Raw genomic sequence first — 21,724 nt, forward strand, 5'->3', positions numbered from 1 at the left:
TTTTGGTTTCCCTTGTGAGCCTAAATTTATTTTGTGCTTTAGCCTTTCTAATCTAGCTATTTGCTGCTAAATATTTGTTGATACGCAACCTTGGTGGTTAGACGCATCCTGTATCTCTTGTACGTGTATCTTTTAAGTTTCAGCTAAATGAAATCCACAGTAGTTTGCTAAATTGCCCCTACTCTTACTCTAGCAAGATTAAAGTGGAGTACCCCACTGGGCTAAATTCAAGGCTTCTTTGGTTTTAAGAGTGGAAAAGAGTGGATATATAAGCTTCACTCTGTTGGAACACCTCCACAATTTCCTGCTGATAGGAGCCTCTGAGGCAGTGAAAGATTTCTAGCCAGCTATTGTTGGAAGAGGCGTCTGTATAGAAACTTCATCTGACTTTTATAAGTGATGAAGGAGGCTACTAGGAAAGGTTAGAGAGAGAGAGAGAGAGAGAGAGAGAGAGAGAGAGAGAGAGAGAGAGAGAGAGAGTGGAGAAGGCTCAAGGTGAAATAAAATGTTTGATCAAGGCAAGTCATATTTCCTCTTTGTTCCAGTGAAAAAAATTATGTCACCTCCATGATTAGAAGCAAAGCAAATCTAAGCCAACTCCCCAAGCACAGGCTTCTTATCTAGGGCAATCTTTCCCAACCAATCATGGTCAGGAGTTTTGGAATGCAGCTCCACATATCTGCAAGGTTGGTGAGGACTGATTTATGATTGTTTGCTCTACTCTTCCTGTGTCTTTCACACATAAACATTTAGTTGGTGGAGTTCTTCCTCCTGTATGAGGAGGAAGAGAGTGTTCTATTTCAATGTGTCAGTTTGCTTTTAAGGCACTGGATTGGAAAGAAGGAGGCGGAGGGAAATCTTTAGTGTATAATGCCACATTTCCTGTTTTATCTTCTTGACTGAATGAGTGCGAACTAAAAGTGCACAAATTCGTTTCCAGAGCCACATGGGTTCTTTTCAGAAACCCAGACTTTCTAATAGGTGAAACCTGGCTTAAAAATGGTAACTGTAAGAAGGACCTTGGAGTCTTAGTGGACGATAACTTAAACATGAGTCAGCAGTGTGCGACAGCAGCCAAAAAAGCTAATACAATCTTTGATTGTATCAACAGACATAGAATCAAAATTACGTGAAGTATTAGTACCGCTTTATAAAGCCTTAGTAAGGTCACATCCGGAATACTGCATTCAGTTTTGGTCACCACATTACAAAAAAGATGTTGAGAGTTTGGAAAAAGTGCAAAGAAGAACAACTAAGATGATTAAAGGCCTGGAGACAAAAACATATGAAGAACAGTTGCAGGATTTGGGTTTGGCTATTCTAGAGAAAAGAAGGACTAGTGGGGACATGATAGCAGCATTCCAGTATTTGAGAGGAGGGGGTCAATTTATTTTCCAAAGCACCAGAGACCAGGACAAGAAACAATGGTTGGAAACTGATCAAGGAGAGAAACAAGGAATTAAGGAGAAACTTCCTAACAGTGAGGACAACTAACTAGTAGAATAGTTTGCCTTCAGTCATTGAGGGTGCTCCATCATTGGAGGTTTTTAAGAAGCGACTGGACAATCACTTGTCTCAAATGGTATAGGACGGTGATGGCAAACCTATGGCACGCGTGCCACAGGTGGCACGTGGAGCCATATCTGTGTGCACACGAGCATTGCCCTAGCTCAGCTCCAGCATGCATGCGCGTGCCGGCCATCTGATTTTCGGGCCTTTCGGGCCCACCAGAAGTCGGGAAATGGCCATTTCTGGCCTCCAGGGGGGTGGGGAAGGCCATTTTCATCCTCCTCAGGCTCCTAGAAAGCCTGGGGAGCCTGGGGAGGGCGAAAAATGGGCCTACCTGGCCCACCATGCCATTGCATGCCAAAAGCGGGGGGTGGGTGGGTGTCACACGCACATGCACAGGTGGGATGCATTGAATTATGGGTGTGGGCACACACAAGAGAGACCCCCCCCACTGTATTCCACCCACTTTTGGCACACAAAAGGTTAGCCACCAGTGGTATAGAATCTCCTGCTTGACCAGGGGACTGGACTAGAAGACCTCTAAGGTCCCTTCCAGCTCTATTCTCATTCAAAATAACTAATTTATCTCTGTGTGGAATATGCTTGTGGAATGAATGCTGTCTTGTCTAAGCAATTGCTTGAATTTCCTATGTTTGTTCTATAGTTTATAGTAAAATTCAATTGCCTCTCATTTTTCTGGATTTTTGTCAAAGCCCCTTTTGCAATGCAGATGATATATTTAATATATTCAATATAACAGAAGCACCAATTGCATTGAAAGGGCACACATTAATATGTAAATATTGGAATATAATGATAATTATTTTTGTGGGAAGAAAGAAGTATCAAGGTCATAACGTAAAGTGTCTTTTCTTACTTAACCTATTGTATTTAGCACATGCATATGCTATCATGTGCTTCATCATAAGAAAGAGAAAAAATGCACATCCAACAAAAAAAAAATCTGACAGAAAAATTGTCCGGTTCCAGTTTGGAACTGGATTTTCACAGGAGCATTTGATAATGCATCGGAAAACATTTTTCTCCCTTTTCAAAGGGAGAAAGTAGTCTGACTACTGCTTTTCAATCAGAGGAAATAAATTTCCAAAAATAAATAATGGAAAATAGAATAAAACAAATGAATATAAGAATGGAAAAACTAAAGTATGTTGAAACCTTTGAGACTGGAACTATTAGAGATAGTCTTAAAACGTTGACTAGTGCATATTGACTCAGAAATAACTCTCACTGGTTTCAATTGGATGTATCTCTAGACAATTTGACCTCTAGACTTCCCGGATTCGATGACATGAAGATGAACATTTTTGAAGGGTCTTGGATTCAGGAAGGCATCTGAATTTCATTTTGGTGCTATGGATGAAGTTGCTGCCCAGCCATACATTACCAAGTATCACAGGGACGTGTTTGCTAAGTTGGCATTGGCATTATCACAAAATAGGTCTCTTGACAGCTATTCTCCCCTGGGCCTTTAGATGCTAAGAAAATGACCCTTTTCCTGAGCTCCTGTTATCAATTGTTCACAGGTTTTTTTTTTTCCACTTTGCATGTGCTCCATGTAATGCCCTAGCTGGCTCTTTTGTGGCCTGCGAAACAAGCAATAAATTACAGTTTAGGAAGGCTTTGAGGATGAGATGAGAAGCAGACTGAGTTTGGTTATATTGAATTCTTGGCTTCACTGCTTTATTGTTCACTAATTGTTCCTATAATTAGTGAAATGTCTACAATAAATACCACTTTACATGCATTTAATTTGCTTTTACTGGTAATGTTGAGTGAAAAGCTGTAGGCCCATCCCTAGGTACTGTACATCTAATTCTTTTAGATTTCTGGTTTCTGAGTTTTCACGAAACATTTTCAGCATTCCCATGAGCTATACACTTGCAAGCAAAAGAAAAACGAAGTATAAGAATACTGAATTTTAATCCCAGTGTTTATTTTTAATTATATTTATGAACCACAGGAAGTGAAACCCTTAAAAATAAAATTAGACTGAACTATAGAGAAGAGTAAACATTAGGCCACTCCTGAGACATTAGTTGCATTTCTGATCCTTTTCTGTTGCGTACTTAGGTCCGTTTCACTATCTGCTCCTTCCCATACATCCTGTTCTCTCTCCAAGCCTTCTAGCCTCAAGGTTTATTTGCTTATTTTTCTTACCATTCCTTTTGCCGCCCTTATTTCTCTGAAACCAGCTTCTGCCCCAAGCTGTGCGTGCTCTGCTTTCATCTGCCAGACTGAAAAAATCTAGTCAAATATTAATCCATTGTTTGCCAACATTACTATTTAGTTGCAAAAAAAATAATAAAATAAAATAAAAAAAGCTTGGTAGCCTTTTTTTTTTTTTATTAAAGAGTTTTGGATTACCTGTGAAGCAACCTTAAAAAAAGCAACTTCTGCCAGGATTTGTGGTTTTGTGGTTTACATGCCAAACTGGAAGATTGTTTTATGCCACTGGTTTTGAAGTGCCTGACTCATGGCTAATGGCGATTTCTTCATGTCTCACAAGGTTTCTGTTTCCTCCTGGACTGGCTCAGAAATCCCCCAGCACCAGTTCTGAATTGCTTAATGGGCACTGACTTAAATGTTATTTTTGTTGCACTGGTTTTGCTGCAGTTCACATATATGAGAAATGAGCCTCCTTCATTATACCCTCCATGAAGTATGTGATTGAGATAGACAATTTCTATGCAAATAAGCCATGCATGGTTCTGTCCGAATACCCTTATAATTTTTATGGACTTGGGAAACTTTTAGCTTTTATTTAAAAGAGATGTGAAAAAATATTCACAGCTCTTGAAAGCGTCCTTCTTACGTCCTTCTATATTTGATGGACTTCTGAAACTTTAGCTTTTTTTTTTTTTTTTTGAGAAAGAGCTGCTGCTTCTTTACTTCCGCTTTTGCCACGTCAGGTATCGAGGGAAAAAAAAGAGCTAGATGTGAAAAACATATTCACAGTTTATGAAAGCAACGGGGTCATTCTCTACTGCTTTTCTTTACTAATAGGTTTCTAAAGAGCTTTAACCCAATTTAAGCAGCTATTAATAGTAGAGCTAATGCCTAATTTTTTTAAAAAAATTAATTCAATCAATAATAATGTAGTTTGATGTATGTCTGTGGACCTGTGCTGCTTTTATATGTGCAGATAAAATAAATGGGAACAACCATGTAATCTTTGTCTTTGAATGATGAAGCTATGTAGTACATGAAACTATAAAGTATCTTTTCCTTTCATATGCTGCTTATTTCATAGGCATATATAAGTGTTAAACATAATTCTTTTTTTTAAAAATGCTTAAGTAATTAGGGCAGATGTGAGCCACCTGCAATCTGTAGCTCAATTGAACCATGTACTCTCCATCTGAAGAAATTTGGTGGAAAAATAATTCATGTCTGTTAATACTATCCTCCTCCTCCACCCAAAAATAAAGATTGAAGTGGACATGTTAACATCTGCAAGGCAAAATGCATCAGCTTCTATCCTATCCTATCCACTCTGTTGCCACATGCAGCAAACGAACAAACCCTTTCAGCCTTGCCTACTTGCCTACTTAATAGCTCGACCAATATGCCTTCAATGACTTTCAGAGAAGATCTCCATCTGAAAAAGATTCTTTGCTCCTGAATTAGGAGTGCCTTTTCAATTGTAACTCTTGCTGTAACACAGAACCCTCTGATGGTAGAGCCCAGATTTGATTCTAGCCCAGGAATTTCCCAAGTGGACTCTTGTGAAGAATAGAATTTCATTCATTCATTCATTCATTCATTCATTCATTCATTCATTCATTTTATATGACTGCCCATCCCACCAAAAAATGACTACATAGAATACAGGTAATCCTCGATGTATGAGCCCAATTATGAGACAATTGAGCCTCAAATTTCTGTTGCTAAGTGAGACAGGTGTTAAGTGAATTTTGTCCCATTTTATGATTTTTCTCCCACAGTTGTTAAGTGAATCACTGCAGTTGTTATTAGTAACAAGGCTGTTAAGTCAATTTGGCTTCCCTATTGACTTTTCTTGTCAGAAAATTGCAAAAGGGGATCACATGATCGCGGGCCACTGCAACTGTCATAAATATGTCAGTGACCAAGCATCTGAATTTTGATCATGTAATCATGGAGATACTGCAGCAGTTGTAAGTGTGAAAAATGGTCATAAGCCACTTTTTTCAGTGCCGTTGTAACTTTCAATGGTCACTAAATGAACTGTTGTAAATCAAGGAACTACCTGTCAAAACTATAAAACAGTAATATAAAAAACAATTAGCAATTCCAGGGAAAGAGAGTTCAGCAGATATTAATCTCAAGGGAGATACCTTGTTCTGACCTAGGCTTCCCCAGCAGCATGAAGCTGAGTCCTTATCCCAATAAACTCATTTTATTTAATTTATAGTGAATTCCTCTCCAGCAAAGTCTTTCCTCTCCCACAGTCTTTCAAGATAGTTCACAATTGCTGACCTTTATCAGGCTTGGAGAGTGGCCAGGCTGATATCTTTCAGACACTGCAATATTTGGCAAGAATGCAGTACTCCTCTTTTATTCCCTCTGGGAGGGACCATTCATCATCTACCTGTGGCCTTACTCCCAAGTCGACCCTTGTTCTTTAGCTGTTCCCTTCATCTGGGAATTCTGTGCATGCGCACACTGGAAACTGGCTCCAGCTGTTTGTCTGCCTCACTGATGTCTGACTCCAAAGGCAGCTGATAACTGGCATATAGCTCTGGCCCCCTCTCTGCCTCCAACTCAGAGCCCTCATCAGAGCCTTCCCCAGACTCCAGGACTGGCCCATGTTCCTCCCTAACCTCCTCACTGTCCGAATCTGCTGCCAGATCTTCTGGCCGCTGACGGGCCACAACATGCCTCAGGATTGCACTGGTTCCACTGATTCCCCAATGATATAAATGAGTTTTGAGAGATTTCTGGAAAATTAATTGGGATGAAGTCAACCTCATTTCAGGAACAGATGATATTCCAAAGCTGAAAAAGCTCATTTTCTGGGTCCAGATCTAATTCCTTAGCAGAAGGGACCTGCAACATAACTTTTCTGTCAGCTCTAACGGGGTGAGCAGATGTAATTGTGTCCCACAAATAACCCAGCCCTATGCTATGTAGTGCTTTAAAAGTCAAAATCAACACCTTGAATTGGACCTAGCAATCAGTGCAGCTTGCGAGCAGAGGTATAATGTATGCTGTTCAGCTGGGGAGACTCTAAATGCAGCTTCTCTTTTTCTTGCTGCATTCAGTAATTTTTTTTAAAAAAAGAATATCCCATTTCTAATTGTGAACTTTTAACAATTTTTTATTGATATCTTCAAGAAATTGTATTGCAGAATGTGTATAGGTTAAAAAAATTAGAAATGTAGATAGTGATTTACTGGAATTTTATTAGTTTATGTAACCTGTTGAAGTCAAATGACTTTCAGAAAACCATTAACTATAATTTACAAACCATAATTGCTAGGTTTGTATAACCTTCTAAACCAAAATTAAGCAAACTCTACCATGATGTGGCAAAATATATGGACCCCCAGCCTCTATTTGACTCTTGATCCTCTTCTAACAAATATTTTCCATTCTTTAACAGTTTGCAATTGGATTCATTTTGCTGTGTTTTACATTTCTCAACAGCATGCAGCTCAGATGGAACAGAAGCAAAATGAAACCGAGAACAAGAAGGTGCATGGAGATGTGGTGAAATATGGAAGTGTCATACAGGTGCGTAATATTGTTTTTCTCTTGGCTCATTGCCCAGTCACCAATTTAAATCTCCATGTTCTTTTAGATAGCCAAATTTATGTTTACGTAGAACAGTTTTGTCAAACCTGGGAGCCCCTTAGTTACCTGGACTACAACATCCAAATTCTTAACAATATTTAAGCTGGTTGGAGAATTCAGGAAATTGATCTGGACAACATGCAGATTGGAAAAGGGTGAATGTCTTTGGAATGCCTGTTCATGAAAGTGACTTTTATATTACCTATCATTATCATTTACCTTGCTCACAAAGCATAATATCATTATGAAAAGAAATGGAAGAATGGATATGGATTGTGACTAACGTGCACTAAGTCAGAGAATTTAATTGTCACTATTAAACCGGAATTGACTCAAGACATTTTGGAGTATCAGTAATTAAATTGTTTCTTACCTTATGCATTTCCCAATTTGGAGAAAATTGAAAGAAGAAATAGCTGGCCCTTTATCACTCTCTATAGTGGTGGCCCCAAATTTAGGTGTCCTAATATAATGGCTGCTTGCAGCATTGACAATGATAGCATAAAATTATAGCTGTGTCAAGTGCTGGGGAAAATCAGGAGATTCAGGCAATTCAGATGAATATAAATATTTATTGGAAGCTTAAGCTCTCTACAAGATTCTGACAAGTCAAGTGAAATCAGCGGGAGATAAGAAAGGCATTCAAACTGGGCTGGACTAAGATCTCTTGCAGGCGTGCAGGGACTTGTGACTTATAATGCATTTGACTCCTCCCTTGGGCTCAGCCTGGTCATCTCCTATAAGGAAGCTCTCTCTCTCTCTCTCTCTCTCTCTCTCTCTCTCTCTCTCTCTCTCTCTCTCTCTCTCTCTCTCTCTCCCCCTCCCTCCCTCCCTCCTTCCCTCCCTCTCTCTCTCTCTCTCTCTCTCTCCCTCCCTCCCTCCCTCCCTCCCTCTCTCTGTCTCTGTCTCTGTCTCTCCCTCCTCCCCTCCCCTCCCCTCCTTTCCCCCCCTCTAAAACAGATCAATCCTTCCAGCACATCAACATGGAATATTATCATAACTGATATAGTAAAGAGAACTCCCTCTCTCCTTCTCATCCACTCTTTACATTTAGCAGCCATACGATTGGATGATATCAGATAATCACATTGATTACTTGATCTCAGGTTTCATATTAAGTGGTGACCAATAAATTTTTATAAATAAATAAATAACTGAATAATTAACTAAATAAATAAATGCACAAGCAAAGAAACTTTATCCTATTGTGATATTCTCACTAGAAAAAAATGATCTACTTTGGAACAAACTGGCTGATACAATATATGGCAATGGCTTTAGATTAATCATTAGGTATATTACAAAGCATTAATTTGAATGACAATCAAAGGACTTTGTAATGAATATGCCTATTGTCTATTCCCATCAAACAACTTAGTTTGATGTTTCAGAGAGAATTTATATCATGCTTGTGGTTTTTACTAAGAGGGATTTGAGATGAAGCTGTAAGGAGCTTCAAGTAGAGGAGAAGCTGAAGATGTAGATTATTTGCCTACTGAAAACGTACTGTATTTTTTGCTCCATAAGTCACAATTTTTTGTCCCACAAAAGTGGGTGGAAATGTCTGTGCATCTTATGGAGCGAATATTGCCGAAGCCCCGCCCACCCACCGGCTCCCACCCTTTGGCTGTTTTTGGCCTCCGCACGGCTTGAGTTTCCTCAAAGTTACATTTTATTAGAGATGTCATATTGGCACATCTAGGAAAACCCGAATCTAAAAGCTTCCACATTTTCCCCACCGAAAGAAGAATTCAAGTCCCTGCCCAACACCCACAAGTCTATCACATGTTCCAATCAATTATTGTACCCATTGGAGATGCCTCCCAGTTTCAGTTGTCCAGGTGCAGGGCAAGTTGGCCTTGACTTCATAAGAAAGGAATGTTATTATGAATATATAATACCCATGCTCTATACCATCCCCCCTCCCAGTTTCCCACAGTAGTTTGAAGGCCTAATGCAAAAGATGGCTTCCAGGCCTGACACAAATCTCCCCTCCCCCCTCTCTCAAGGTCATCCTCTATACTCTGTAATTGTAGAATGTAGTCTTAATTTTTCTCTCAGGCTGTTTATATTAATATGGGCCATGAATGATTCAAAGTATATAAAAGTTTATTTTTGTTTTTTTATATAATAATTTTTATTAAAGTTTACAAATGCAAAGATGAAAAAACTAATACAAAGTAAGAAGAATATAAAAAATAAAAAGTATAGAGAAAAAAATGACAAAGTAAAATGATATATAAAAAAACGACTCCCTCTCACTTCAGACAAGTACAAACAACTTCAGTAATTTATATCCTCTTATATTTCAATAAAATTAATCTTATCTCTTATCAGTAGACAAATTATACAATCTTGTCACTCAGTGCTAATCAGCAAAAGTCTATTAAGAGCTAACAGTAATAATAACATATATATTTTAACCTTAATCAAATCAATCATTTTTCTTCTTTTCCTTTTAGCACAGCAACAACACTTTCTCTAAAACTACAGCAAGAGAAATTTCTTCCCATATCTCATTTGTTATCTATTAGCAAATGTTTTAATTCAGTCATAGTTGAGAGAAATCCATTAAGAGTTACAAAAGCACAACATATATATTTAACCTTGATTAAAGTAATCCACAAAATCTTCATTGTAAAATTTTAAACAACCCACAGGAAATACTCTATTAAGTCTGTCTGGCCCCTTAATCCATTTACAACTTTCCAAAATCAACATTTCAGTCATCCTGTTGGTATTTAATCAAAAATATATATTTTTCTTTTTAAAACCCTAAAACTTGCATGAAGCTTATCCTCAAGAATAGAAGGAAACTCATTCAGTATGATGAAACTTGCCCTTCTAAAGGTTCTCAATATTGAAAAATGAATTAACAAGCAATTTCCTAAGATGGTTAAGAGGGGATCTATGCAAATCCAGTGTCCATCTGAAGGCACTGAACCATGGCTTAGGTTAGATGACTCCAAGAGTTCTGAAACCCACTGGAGATTGCTGTCTTATAGCCTCCTTGTGAGGAGTCTCTGTATAGAGCAGTTATGGGCAATCCTGGCCCCTCCTTGCTCTGGAGAGGAATTCTGAGGAGCCAGTTCATTCACCAGTTTCTCTTTCCAACACAGCCATTATGTCCAGGCTACATGGAGCTGTCATTGATCCATTGTTGCTTTTCCACTCTGTTTATTTTTTCAGCTTCTCCACATGAAGAGTAATAAATATCTGACTGTAAACAAGCGCCTCCCTGCTCTACTGGAGAAGAATGCCATGAGGGTAACACTTGATGCCACAGGCAATGAGGGATCCTGGCTGTTTATCCAACCCTTCTGGAAACTGAGAAGCAATGGAGATAATGTGAGTATGATAATGTGATTCCTCCCAATAGATCTCTCTTGGGTTTATAAATAGGGATTATTTTAGGTTTCTCTACTTCTTACTGGACTGGGTTTCACTTTTAGACAAAGAAGCCTAGAAAGGGGTATCAAGTTGGCTTTAATTACTTAGTTTCTCAAGGAATCTGTGATGGGACATCCATGATGGATTTTTATCACAACCCTGATATCACTGAAATCCCCACATTTCTTGTACTTAAATCTATTAGGGGAAGGAACCCAATGGGAGATATTATGCCAAGCTGATAGTAAAAGGATGTAGAGTCATGTAAATCCAGAGATTCATTCATTCATTCATTCATTCATTCATTCATTCATTCATTCATTCATTCATTCATTTTCTGTAGCTGCCTACCTCAACCAAGTGATTCTGGGTGGCTTTCAGTTTTAAAATGATAAAACAATGAAAACAACTAAAAATATTATGTGATCCTTTCTCAGGTAGTTGTTGGAGACAAAGTAATTTTGAATCCTGTGAATGCTGGGCAACCACTACATGCTAGCAACTATGAACTTGCTGATAATCCTGGATGCAAAGAGGTATCAGACACTGGAAGAAGTGAAATGTTGGTTTGGGGAGAGCGTAGAAAATTATGGTAGAAGTTCAGTCATTATTTGAGATTTATTTTAGGGCATATCATTTTGTAATTCCTTGTTTTCTTAGGTGAATTCTGTCAATTGCAACACCAGCTGGAAAATCAACTTGTTTATGAAATTCCGGGACCATATGGAAGAAGTGCTTAAAGGGGTAATAAGTGTGTGCATATCCATATTTAATTGTTATGCATGTGAATTTTAGTTTGTTGCTTTGTTATGCATGTAAGCCAAATTTCAAGCTTTAGAATGGAATAGAGCTGGAAGGGACCTTGGAGGTCTTCTACTCCAGCCCCTGCTCAAGGAGGAGAACCTATACCAGTGATGGCGAATCTTTTCGGCACTGAGTGCCCATACCGGAATGCACATGCGCACGCTCACACGAGCACCGGAAACCCGAAGATCAGCTGGCTGGCGCGTATGTGCATGCCAGCCAGCTGGTCTTTGTGTGTGCTGGAGTACCGGAAACCCAAAGACCAGGTGGCTAGCACGTGCCAGAAGAGCAGCTGGCAATGGCACGCATGCCCACAGAGAGGGCTCTGCGTGCCATCTCTGGCACACGTGCCATAGGATCGCCATCACGGACCTATACTATTTCAGATAAATGACTGTCTAGGCCCTTCTTAAAATCCTCCAGTGATGGAGCACCCATGATTTCTGAAGGCAAGCTGTTAATTGTCTTCACTGTTAGGAAGTTTCTCCTTAATTCCAGGTTGCTTCTCTCTAGTTTCCAACCATTGTTTCTTGTCCAGCCCTCTATTACTTTGTAGAATAATTTGACCCCATCTTCTTCTCTCAATACTGGAATACTGCTATCACATTGCCCCTAATTCTTCTTTTCCTTAGACTCACTAGCCAAACCCAAATCCACTTTTGATTAAGACAAAAGTGGCAGGGTGAAGACAAACTTTACCAAATATGTTCTATTAATTTAGCCTCAATTTCAGTTTAACTGAATTAATTATTCCTAGTTGTTTTTCTTTTTTATCTCTTTTATTAAAATTGACAATTTGGTACCAATTTCTGAAGCAAATCTAGGGGCCATATCCAAGGCTTTTAAGAGCTGCATATTATGTTGGGACTAAGGTTGTGTATCCTTGGTGTTTTCTGTAGGTGTGAAAAATGTCTCTCACTTTCTTCTCAGTAGTTCAAAGTACGGAGCATTGTTTTCCTGCTGTTCAGTTTTCAGTCAAATTATTAATAAAAATTGTATAACGAAACCCTTACTGGTAATTGGACTGCTACAAGCAAATAGAGAAATGCAATCAGGTGCAAGAAATCAGGAGCCAGGATAGAGTTCAAAAGCACTACGAGTTTATTTCATGCTACCTATGCACAAGAATCTATAAATGGTCAAGGCAAATTGGCACCAGATAATCAATAGACTTCAAAGTGGGCTGGACTTAGGTCTCTTTTGAAGGCATAGAGATTCCAAACTGATGATGTGCTTGACCCTTTCCTCAGGCTCAACTTGATCATCTCCTGCAAATCCATGATTTGTACACTCATGTATTAGGTATATTTTGAGTTGTTCCACATAAATCATTAGAGCTTAGTTAGTTAGTCTAAGTCATTAGTTAGTCATTAGTTAGTCATGCCTAACCTGTCCAATAATTTCATTATTCTGTTTTCCAGTATGCAGAGGTGTATGTCCAATGTGTTCACACTGCTATTGTTATGATTACTAACACTAAATTATTCCTTTATAAAAAATCATGTTATTTGGTTATCTCATGTAAATGCTTGTACAGGTAGTCCTTGACTTATGACCATCATTGAGCCCAAAATTTATGTTGCTAAGTGAGAAATTGCCCCATTAAGTGAGTTTTGCCCCATTTTGCGAGTTTTCTTTCCACATTTGTAAAATGAATCACTGCAGTTGTTACCTTAGTAGCCCGACTGTTAAGTGAATCTGCTTTCCCCATTGACTTTGCTTGTCAAGAAGGTTGCAAAAGAGGACCAAAAGACCCAGGGACACTCCAAGCAACATAAATGTGAGTCAGTTGTCAACATCCGAATGTAAATCACGTGACCTTGGGGATACTGCAACAATCATAAGTCTGAAAAATAGTCATAGGTCACTTTTTTCCGTGCCATTGTAACTTTGAATGGTCACTAAGTGAACTGTAGTAAATCAAGGACTATCTGCATATAGTAATTTGTATTTCTTTTTTCAAATAGGGTGATGTTGTTAGATTGTTCCATGCAGAACAGGAGAAATTTCTCACTTGCGATGAATACAAAAGCAAGCTCCATGTTTTCCTTCGAACTACCTTGAGGCAATCGGCAACATCGGCCACAAGTTCCAATGCACTCTGGGAAGTTGAGGTGAGTTTTAGGCTAACCCACAACTCCTTGTTATTTATTTATTTATTTATTTATTTATTTATTTATTTATTTATTTATTTATTTATTTATTTATTTATTTATTTATTTATTTATTTATTGGTTCGATTTATATGCCGTCCTTCTCTGGAGACTCAGGGTGGCTTACAATGCGTTAAGCAATAGCCTTCATACTTTTGAATATACCTGCTTAGTAGGGCTTTCAGCCCCCCCCAAGCGGTGTTCTTTTTTATACAAAGTCAGCTTATTGCCCCCACAATCCGGGTCCTCATTTTATCTACCTCGAAAGGATGGAAGGCTGAGTCAACCTTGAGCCTGCTGAGATTTGAACTTGCTGTAATTGCAGACAGCTGGTGCTACTTAACAGCACTTTAGTCTGCTGTGCCACCAAGGCACAGCAGACTTAGCATTCCTTAAGTACTGGTGTAATCTGAGTGCACTTAGACTTAGACTTACGGTATATACCGCTTCGTAGTGCTTTTACAGCCTTCTCTAAGTGGTTTACAGAGTCAGCATATTGCCCCCAACAATCTGGGTCCTCATTTTACCCACCTTGGAAGGATGGAAGGCTGAGTCAACCTTGAGCCTGGTGAGATTTGATCTGCCAAACTTATGGTAGCTGGCAGTCAGTACTGCATTCTAATCACTGTGCCACCACAGCTCTGTTATATTTGTTTGTGTGGTGAAACCAACATATTTATGTGGATATAAATTTCCTGGCCCCAAGTTTAGTTTATGATAAAAAAAGTTGAAATGGAATTTCTGTGGAGAGTGGCATTGCATTCTGGGGCCATTGAGATGATGCTGATAGCAACAACAATAATAGCAGTAACAGTAGTGTAAGCATTAATTCATGCTCTCCTAACCTCAGACTAACTATTTGTGTGTTGGCAACCAACTTTGGATATGGGTGTCTGCAGGTCAGCAAATTAGGGCAAATGGTGACACTTGCATGGTGTTATTATTGTGTGCTATCTGACATTTATATACAGGCATATAAGGTTTGCATTTACACATCATTGCATGCATATTTCATTTCTGCTGTCATTGCAGCTTGATGCCGTTATATCATTGGATAAAACTTACAGATACAAGTTAATTTTTTCCTGATTTTTTTCCCCCAGGTAGTCCATCATGATCCTTGTCGAGGTGGAGCTGGACACTGGAATGGTTTATATCGCTTCAAACACCTTGCCACTGGGAATTATTTAGCAGCAGAGGTGAAAAGAACTACATAAATTATAGCAGTTTTAGGTGCATATACACAGTAAGACTGTGGTATCAGTTTCCATGAAACAATGGATATGAATACATTTTCACTGGCTCAAAAATGACAAAAACCAACTTTCCAAAGTTCTCCAGGACACATTCCACATCATAGATAACAACAAACACCAAACTGGTGGAGTGAAATAGCATTTTTGTGGTATTGTCCACAAAAACTGTTCCACTGTTTTATATTCTGGCTCTCAAAGGGAATTGATCACAACCAGGACAAATTTGCAAAAGGTATCTTGTAAATAACATTGCTTGCATTTGGACTTTACAGATCCTTTAACGAGAGATAATCTATTCACCATCAAGCCCAATTACTAAATGAGTTACATGGTCCTGGAACTAATTCAATAACCATTAATATGTGTGTCCCTTGCCTGCCTTGGCTTTTGACATTTAACAAGGAAAAGAAAGGCTAATTGAGTCCATCAGTTGATAAATTTCTGCTTGAGAGAAGATGGTATCAGTCTCTGAAAGGCATAATAATCAGACTGGATTCAGAAATGTGAACAGCTGCCTACTTTGATTCTAAAGCAGTGCAACAGACATCCTTAGATAAAGTTGATTTTCTGGCTAAATGTCCATTTAATTTGGGGAGAGAAATTATTTTCCCCCCAAGTCGTTTTATTGAATTATAAAAGATGAATAATGTATTATAGAATACATATAGAGATAAATTACTTTAATCCTCCTTTAAGTATTGTTAAGAGAGAGACAGAAGGAGTTCATATACAGATCTTTCTTAAAGTATGAATGGGTATGTTCCTGTCACACTCTCTGTATCTATTGGGAAAGTTCCACTGAATAGGACTAAAATCATATTTTGTAACATGTGCTACTAAACTATCAACATATGCTATGATACACCCACTCACACAAAGGTTCTTGTTTCATACCCTAGTTTTGTTTTGTTTTTTTCCCATGAATAGCACTGGGGAAGCATTCGTTTTGTGTTCAAGCTCAGGTTTAATGAGAAGCATAAGGTTTACATCAATTTACATTCTTGTGTTGTGAAAACTATAAGCAATCAGATTTGAGGCAGGGAGGTTTAACTGAAGCCGTTTTAATTTTCAGCATAGTAGAATTTCTCCAGCGACCATTTGTACTAGCTGCCAAATGTTCTCAGCATATTACATAGGTACTAAATGGAAGTTAGAAAGGAAAGAGATTTTCCCTATCACCTAAATCATCTGTTTATTCTGATCTTTAGTTCCAGTTTCAGAGAAAAAATTAAGTTAGGTAGGCTGCTTTTTAGAATTTCAAATGATCAAGATCAATTGATTTTAGTTCTTTTTTTTTTATCCTGATATTCTTTCTTCTCAGGAAAACCCTGGCTACAAGGGAGAGGCAGGAGAGTCAAAGCCATCGGTAAGCTCTCTTGAGTTATTCATACTTGTGAATTACCAATCAAGTTATTATAGGAGGATTGAACAGGCAATATTTAAAATTAAAACATCATTTGATGTCACAATTTGGTCTGAAAGCGTTAGCAGGAAAAATCCTTCACATTGTGGAAATGTGTTTTGGACAATGCCAAATCAGCATTTTTGTAAACACTTGAAGACTATTGTTAAGGTGATATTACTTATTTCTAACACCTTGGAATATAGTGTTGGAATACCCTGTGTTAACAATTCCTTCATTAAGAATATTAAACGTTTTTATGCTCGTAAAATGAATTGATTTAATTATCTTAATACATGTTTTCTATGTTGATTGGAGTTCCAGTTCATCTACTATATACTAGATTAGTGTCTGTTAAAAAAAGAAACTAGAAGTTGTAATTATTTAAGCAATAGAAAAAATTAGTGTTTCTGAACAAGGCTGGAGAATTTGGAAGCTCCCCTCAAAGGTTTCATGAAGCAGTGTTGGTCATTGTGGTGGGCATGGACTTTTGTGGTCCTGCTAACAGAACTAAAATCTTCTTATCTTGTCACAGGCAGGAACTAATCGTGTTAGTCGGAGATTCACAGGTGAAAAGATCAAGTACCGGCTTGTAGCTGTGCCTCATGGTAATGATATAGCATCCCTTTTTGAACTGGATCCCACTACGCTGCAAAAGACTGATTCCTTTGTCCCCCGGTACGTGGCTTCATCCAGAATACTGTATTTTTATGAATGGGAACAGAGACAATAAACACAATCTAGAGAAAGATGCTTTTTTGGGGGGCATGTGGCATGGAGAGCTGGCAATTCAATAGTGTAGAGCAGTAAGAGATATATTTATTTAAATGAATGCTTACAATATCTTGAATAAGGATCTCCTTCCCTTTTAATGTTCTATAGTAGTCTTGAAAAAATACTCTGAAGAGGAACAATGGGAAGTTTTGTGGATCATTTCAATTTCTTTTGGGCCTAATATTGTCTTGTTAGACTACTTTCTATGAATGGATTCAGGGTAGATTCAGTTTTAGTTTTTCTAAACATTTATCTATCTTTTTACGCCATCTCCTTATCTTCCGTGCATGTATAAACTTATCAGCCTCCGTGTTCTGATACATTAGGCAGAAGCGAATCAGGAAAATAGGACAAGAAGCACTTTGGGATATTGCAAGTAGTAAATAATATATGCATTTCAAATATCACAGCTCCCCTTTTTACATCTTTATGGAATTAGACATGAGTGCACTAAAGGTTATTCTTGACATCCAGTAAGTTATGAAATGGATATAATTCAGAGTTTGCAAATGTAAAGTTGTGTTAAAAGTATTGAAATTTAAGATTTTATTTGCTTCAAGACTTGGAGTTGAACTCTAAGTGATTACTATATTCTTCCTTCCTATTCCTAAAACCAAAGTACATAAACTTGGTAATAAGTCCTAAAACAGAAGGTCAAGATTATATGCTTACCATTTATAAAGTGGCCATGAGCTCTTATGGAAAGTCTGTTGAGGAATCATATGAATTCTCTATTCATTTTTAGAAATTCCTATGTTCGATTACGTCACCTCTGCACCAATACTTGGATCCAGAGTACCAATGTACCCATTGACATTGATGAGGAGCGGCCCATCCGTCTTATGGTATCTTTCTTCCTTGATCAGAAGCTAATACTACTAATGTGGGAAGCTGTTTGCTTATGGAACTAATGCCGATTGGAGGTTTCTGCCCTTTTTGATCTAGTCAGAATTTTAGAGCTAGAATTTTAAGCAACTTTCAGAGGTACCTTTAGAAGAGGTTATATATTCAGAAATGGCTAACTTTGTGATGGTGTTGCTTTCTTTAATTTCTAAGAAGTTGGAATGCTCAGTTGAACTGGGATATGAGACCCCAAACATAAACCAAGTTATTCAACCCCACAATTCACATCCCTTTTTTTCAGGCTCATTCCTAAACATTTTCATTTTTTTAAAAAAAATTGATTTATATGCTGCCCTTCTCTGGAAACTCAGGGCGGCTTACAATGCGCTAAGCAATAGCCTTCATTCTTTTGTATATTTGTATATTTATACAAAGTCAGCCTATTGCCCCCACAACTGGGTCCTCAATTTACCTACCTTAGAAAGGATGGAAGGCTGAGTCAACCTTGAGTCTTGGTGAGATTCGAACCTTGAGAGTTACAGGAGAATTTTCTTCTCCTGTAGCTCTCAAATACACACCATCTGAAATTCATGCACATTCATTGTCCTCTTGCTGCTTCTTTCTTGCCTTGCAGACTGCCTAAAACTTCCCATTGCTCTCTGCCACCCTCATCAGGACAGCTTGTTCTTTGGAATGGGTCAACTCTAATATTCTCTTCATTGGCCATTTTCTCATTAGAACCACAGTTGTCTCTTGGATCGATTTTATATTTGTCCTCATTCTTTTCTGTCTAAAGAAAATGGTATTAAAAGTGGCTCATGATAAGCATTTAATATTAATTTTTAGTATTTAGTATTATCTGGCTATGATGTAGAGAATATAGTTTGCAAATATAGACATTTGAGCAATGCATGGAACTAGATTATATGATTCTGCTTTTCAGCTTGGTACCTGCCCAACCAAAGAAGACAAAGAGGCTTTTGCCATTGTTTCTGTTCCAGTATCAGAAATCCGAGACCTGGATTTTGCTAATGATGCCAGTTACATGCTAGCTAATGTGGTAGAGAAGATGAATGAAGGATTCCTTAGTCAGAATGACCGGAGGTAAAAAGAGCAAGTATTTTGTAACTCTGGACATATAAGAGACAGATATAATCAATTTGTGTGGGATTAAGTCAATTAGCCTGAAGGACTAATACATGGCTACCTTTTGCAAGAATCCAATTTTTGTTCTGAAAGAAGATATTGTTCACATTTATGACGTAGTCTAAATATTGTTTTGACTTGTACAATGACATTTTATGCTGTAGATCCTGAAAAGTTAAGTTCAAATTGTAAATAACTTTGAATTTTAAAGACCTAGGCAAAACATTTAAAAAGCATGACTAATATTTATGTTGTTTTTGTTTCCTATGAAATAACTATTTGTTGTCCAAATAACTGTTGCATGATCCTTGATTTATGCAATGTGTTTCACTGATGAAATTAATTATGATTTCTCTGGCAGGTTTGTCATCCAACTGTTGGAGGACTTGGTTTTTTTTGTCAGCGATGTACCCAACAACGGTCAAAATGTTTTGGATATTGTTATTACTAAGGCCAACCGGGAAAGGCAGAAACTTATGAGGGAACAGAACATACTGAAGCAGGTGATTTATTCTCCAGAACAAAGTAAACATGCTATTTGCATTATTAAGTGAAGAGTTTTCAGTATATTCCCGAATATTTCTTCAATTCTGCAATGAAATGTTTCTTTCTAAGACTGCAGACAATTTCCCTGGTTTACTCCGGTAGCAAGATATATTCATATTGTTTTAAAATAGGTATCAGTTGGAGAAATAGCAATGTTGCACCTTTTGACCTATTTGTTCTAAAATGACAGGATTTATGAAGCTCTGCCTTTTCAAATTTGTTCAACTTTTAAAAATCAATATAATGAAGACTTTTTCTCTTAGCTGAACTCAGTTTGAGTAGACATAGTGTGCACCATGTCTATTCTTCAAAATGAGATAGTCATTTGAAACCATAATCTCTTGCCATTGGCCATGGTGGCTGAGATTGTTGAAACTTGAAGTCCAACACACCTGGAAGGCACCAGGTTATTCATCCTTACTGTATTATAGGAGGAGGGGTAATTTTCAAAAGTAAAATTAAAAAGGGACAACTTGGATAATGGAGAAGCATTCCTTTGAAGGGAAAGTCTTCAAGTCCCCAGAGAACATAATAAAAGCCATCCTGAGCAGGTTTCTGCTAGTCCTACAAAAGAACCAGATTTATTTATTTAGCATATGGTTGGTCACACACAGTATTAAAACACTTCATTTTTACAGGTTAAAAACAATTAAAACAATAAAAAACAGTAAGAAAACCTAAAAGGAAAACAGAAATAACAATTCAAAGTTTAATGTCGAGTTTGGAGATCCAATCAGTAGCTGCCGTTGTTATGCAGAGGAAGTCCCTAGAATCTCCTGGATACCTTCTGTTAGGGCATTCCCTCACTATATGCTGGATAGTCTGTCGAGGGGCCCCGCAATCACATTGTGCTGAAGGTGTCTTTCCCCATTTATACAGGGAGTATTTATACAGGGAGCACCCACCCCATGAGTTGTTCTAATTCTATTATATGTCACCCATATGTGTCGGGGTAGGCTAAATCCTGGAGGTATACTACTAGGACTGATATGCTCGGAGACATCTTGGGGGCAAACAGCTATTTCTCCATCCACTTTTGTGTGGTGTTCTGATGATCGGCCATCAATTTACGCGCTGTCAAGATTGGTGGATTTCTTGACTTTAATCGGCATCTTAAGAGATCAGGAATGTATCCATGTATGGGTAGAGAGGAATTTAATAGGATCTTACTACACTCCCGAATGAGAGCTTCTTGTCGTCGTAAGTGCGGGGGGAGTATGTGACTAAGAACTGGTAACCAGTAACTAGGTGTAGGTTTTATGCACCCAGTAATTAGCCTCATCGTATGGTTAAGTTGAACATCAATAAGTCCTGTATGTGAGCTGTTTATCCATACAGGTGCACAGTATTCCGCTGCAGAGTAGCAAAGCCCGAGGGCTACACATCGGAGAGTTGGGGCTGAAGCTCCCCAAGTTTTCCGCATAGTTTTTGTAGGATGTTATTTCTGCTGTTAACCTTGGCAGCCATATTCTGGATATGTTTCTTAAAAGACAGGGTCCTGTCTAAGGTGACCCCCAGGTATTTTGGTGTTGCCTCGTATGGGAGCAGTTTGTTATTTAGGTATACATTGAGTTCTCTTTTTGCCAATTTGTTGTTGAGGTGAAAACATGATGTAACTGTTTTACTTACACTTGGGATTAACCTCCATTGGTGGAAGTATGTGCTCAAAGTTGTAAGGTCGGCTGTAAGTACGCCTTCTGTAGCTTCGATGTCCTTGTGGCTACATGCTAATGCCAGGTCATCAGCATAAGAGAACTTTTTTGATATTGTGGGTGGTATATCCGAAATGTATAGATTAAATAGAGATGGAGCCAGCAAGGAGCCCTGAGGGAGTCCGTTATTCAGGTATCTTTGCTTACTGATTTTGTCACCCATGATGACTTGAAAGGTCCTTGCTGAAAGCATGTTATTTATTAGGCAGCCCATAGTCCTACAGGGGACAGCGTGGAGGAATTTCTTTAATAGGCCCTCCCTCCATACTGTGTCGTATGCTGCTGTGAGATCCACAAATACAACAGATGTTTTCAATTTATTCTGATAGCTGCTTTCAATAAGGCTTGTAAGACTAAGTACCTAATCAACACAGCTCCGATAAGATCTAAACC

The 21,724-nt window shown here is 38.2% G+C and overlaps 1 protein-coding gene across 1 annotated transcript in view; it reads left to right on the plus strand.

Annotated features, from left to right (window-relative positions):
- The window catches only part of ITPR3 (inositol 1,4,5-trisphosphate receptor type 3), a 134,705-nt gene that overhangs the window by 54,339 nt on the left and 58,642 nt on the right, over positions 1-21,724 (plus strand). The window contains exons 4-14 of the mRNA XM_070941489.1: positions 7,159-7,245; positions 10,495-10,653; positions 11,133-11,231; positions 11,356-11,439; positions 13,467-13,613; positions 14,756-14,851; positions 16,230-16,274; positions 16,846-16,988; positions 17,830-17,929; positions 18,871-19,031; positions 19,435-19,576. Of these exons, the coding sequence (XP_070797590.1) occupies positions 7,159-7,245; positions 10,495-10,653; positions 11,133-11,231; positions 11,356-11,439; positions 13,467-13,613; positions 14,756-14,851; positions 16,230-16,274; positions 16,846-16,988; positions 17,830-17,929; positions 18,871-19,031; positions 19,435-19,576 (1,263 nt within the window). The remainder of the gene's footprint in view (positions 1-7,158; positions 7,246-10,494; positions 10,654-11,132; positions 11,232-11,355; positions 11,440-13,466; positions 13,614-14,755; positions 14,852-16,229; positions 16,275-16,845; positions 16,989-17,829; positions 17,930-18,870; positions 19,032-19,434; positions 19,577-21,724) is intronic.

The sequence above is a fragment of the Pituophis catenifer genome, unplaced genomic scaffold (genome assembly GCF_029215685.1).
Source record: "Pituophis catenifer annectens isolate HBS135680 unplaced genomic scaffold, rPitCat1.0.hap2 SCAF_3, whole genome shotgun sequence".
NCBI classification, from domain to species: domain Eukaryota; kingdom Metazoa; phylum Chordata; class Lepidosauria; order Squamata; family Colubridae; genus Pituophis; species Pituophis catenifer.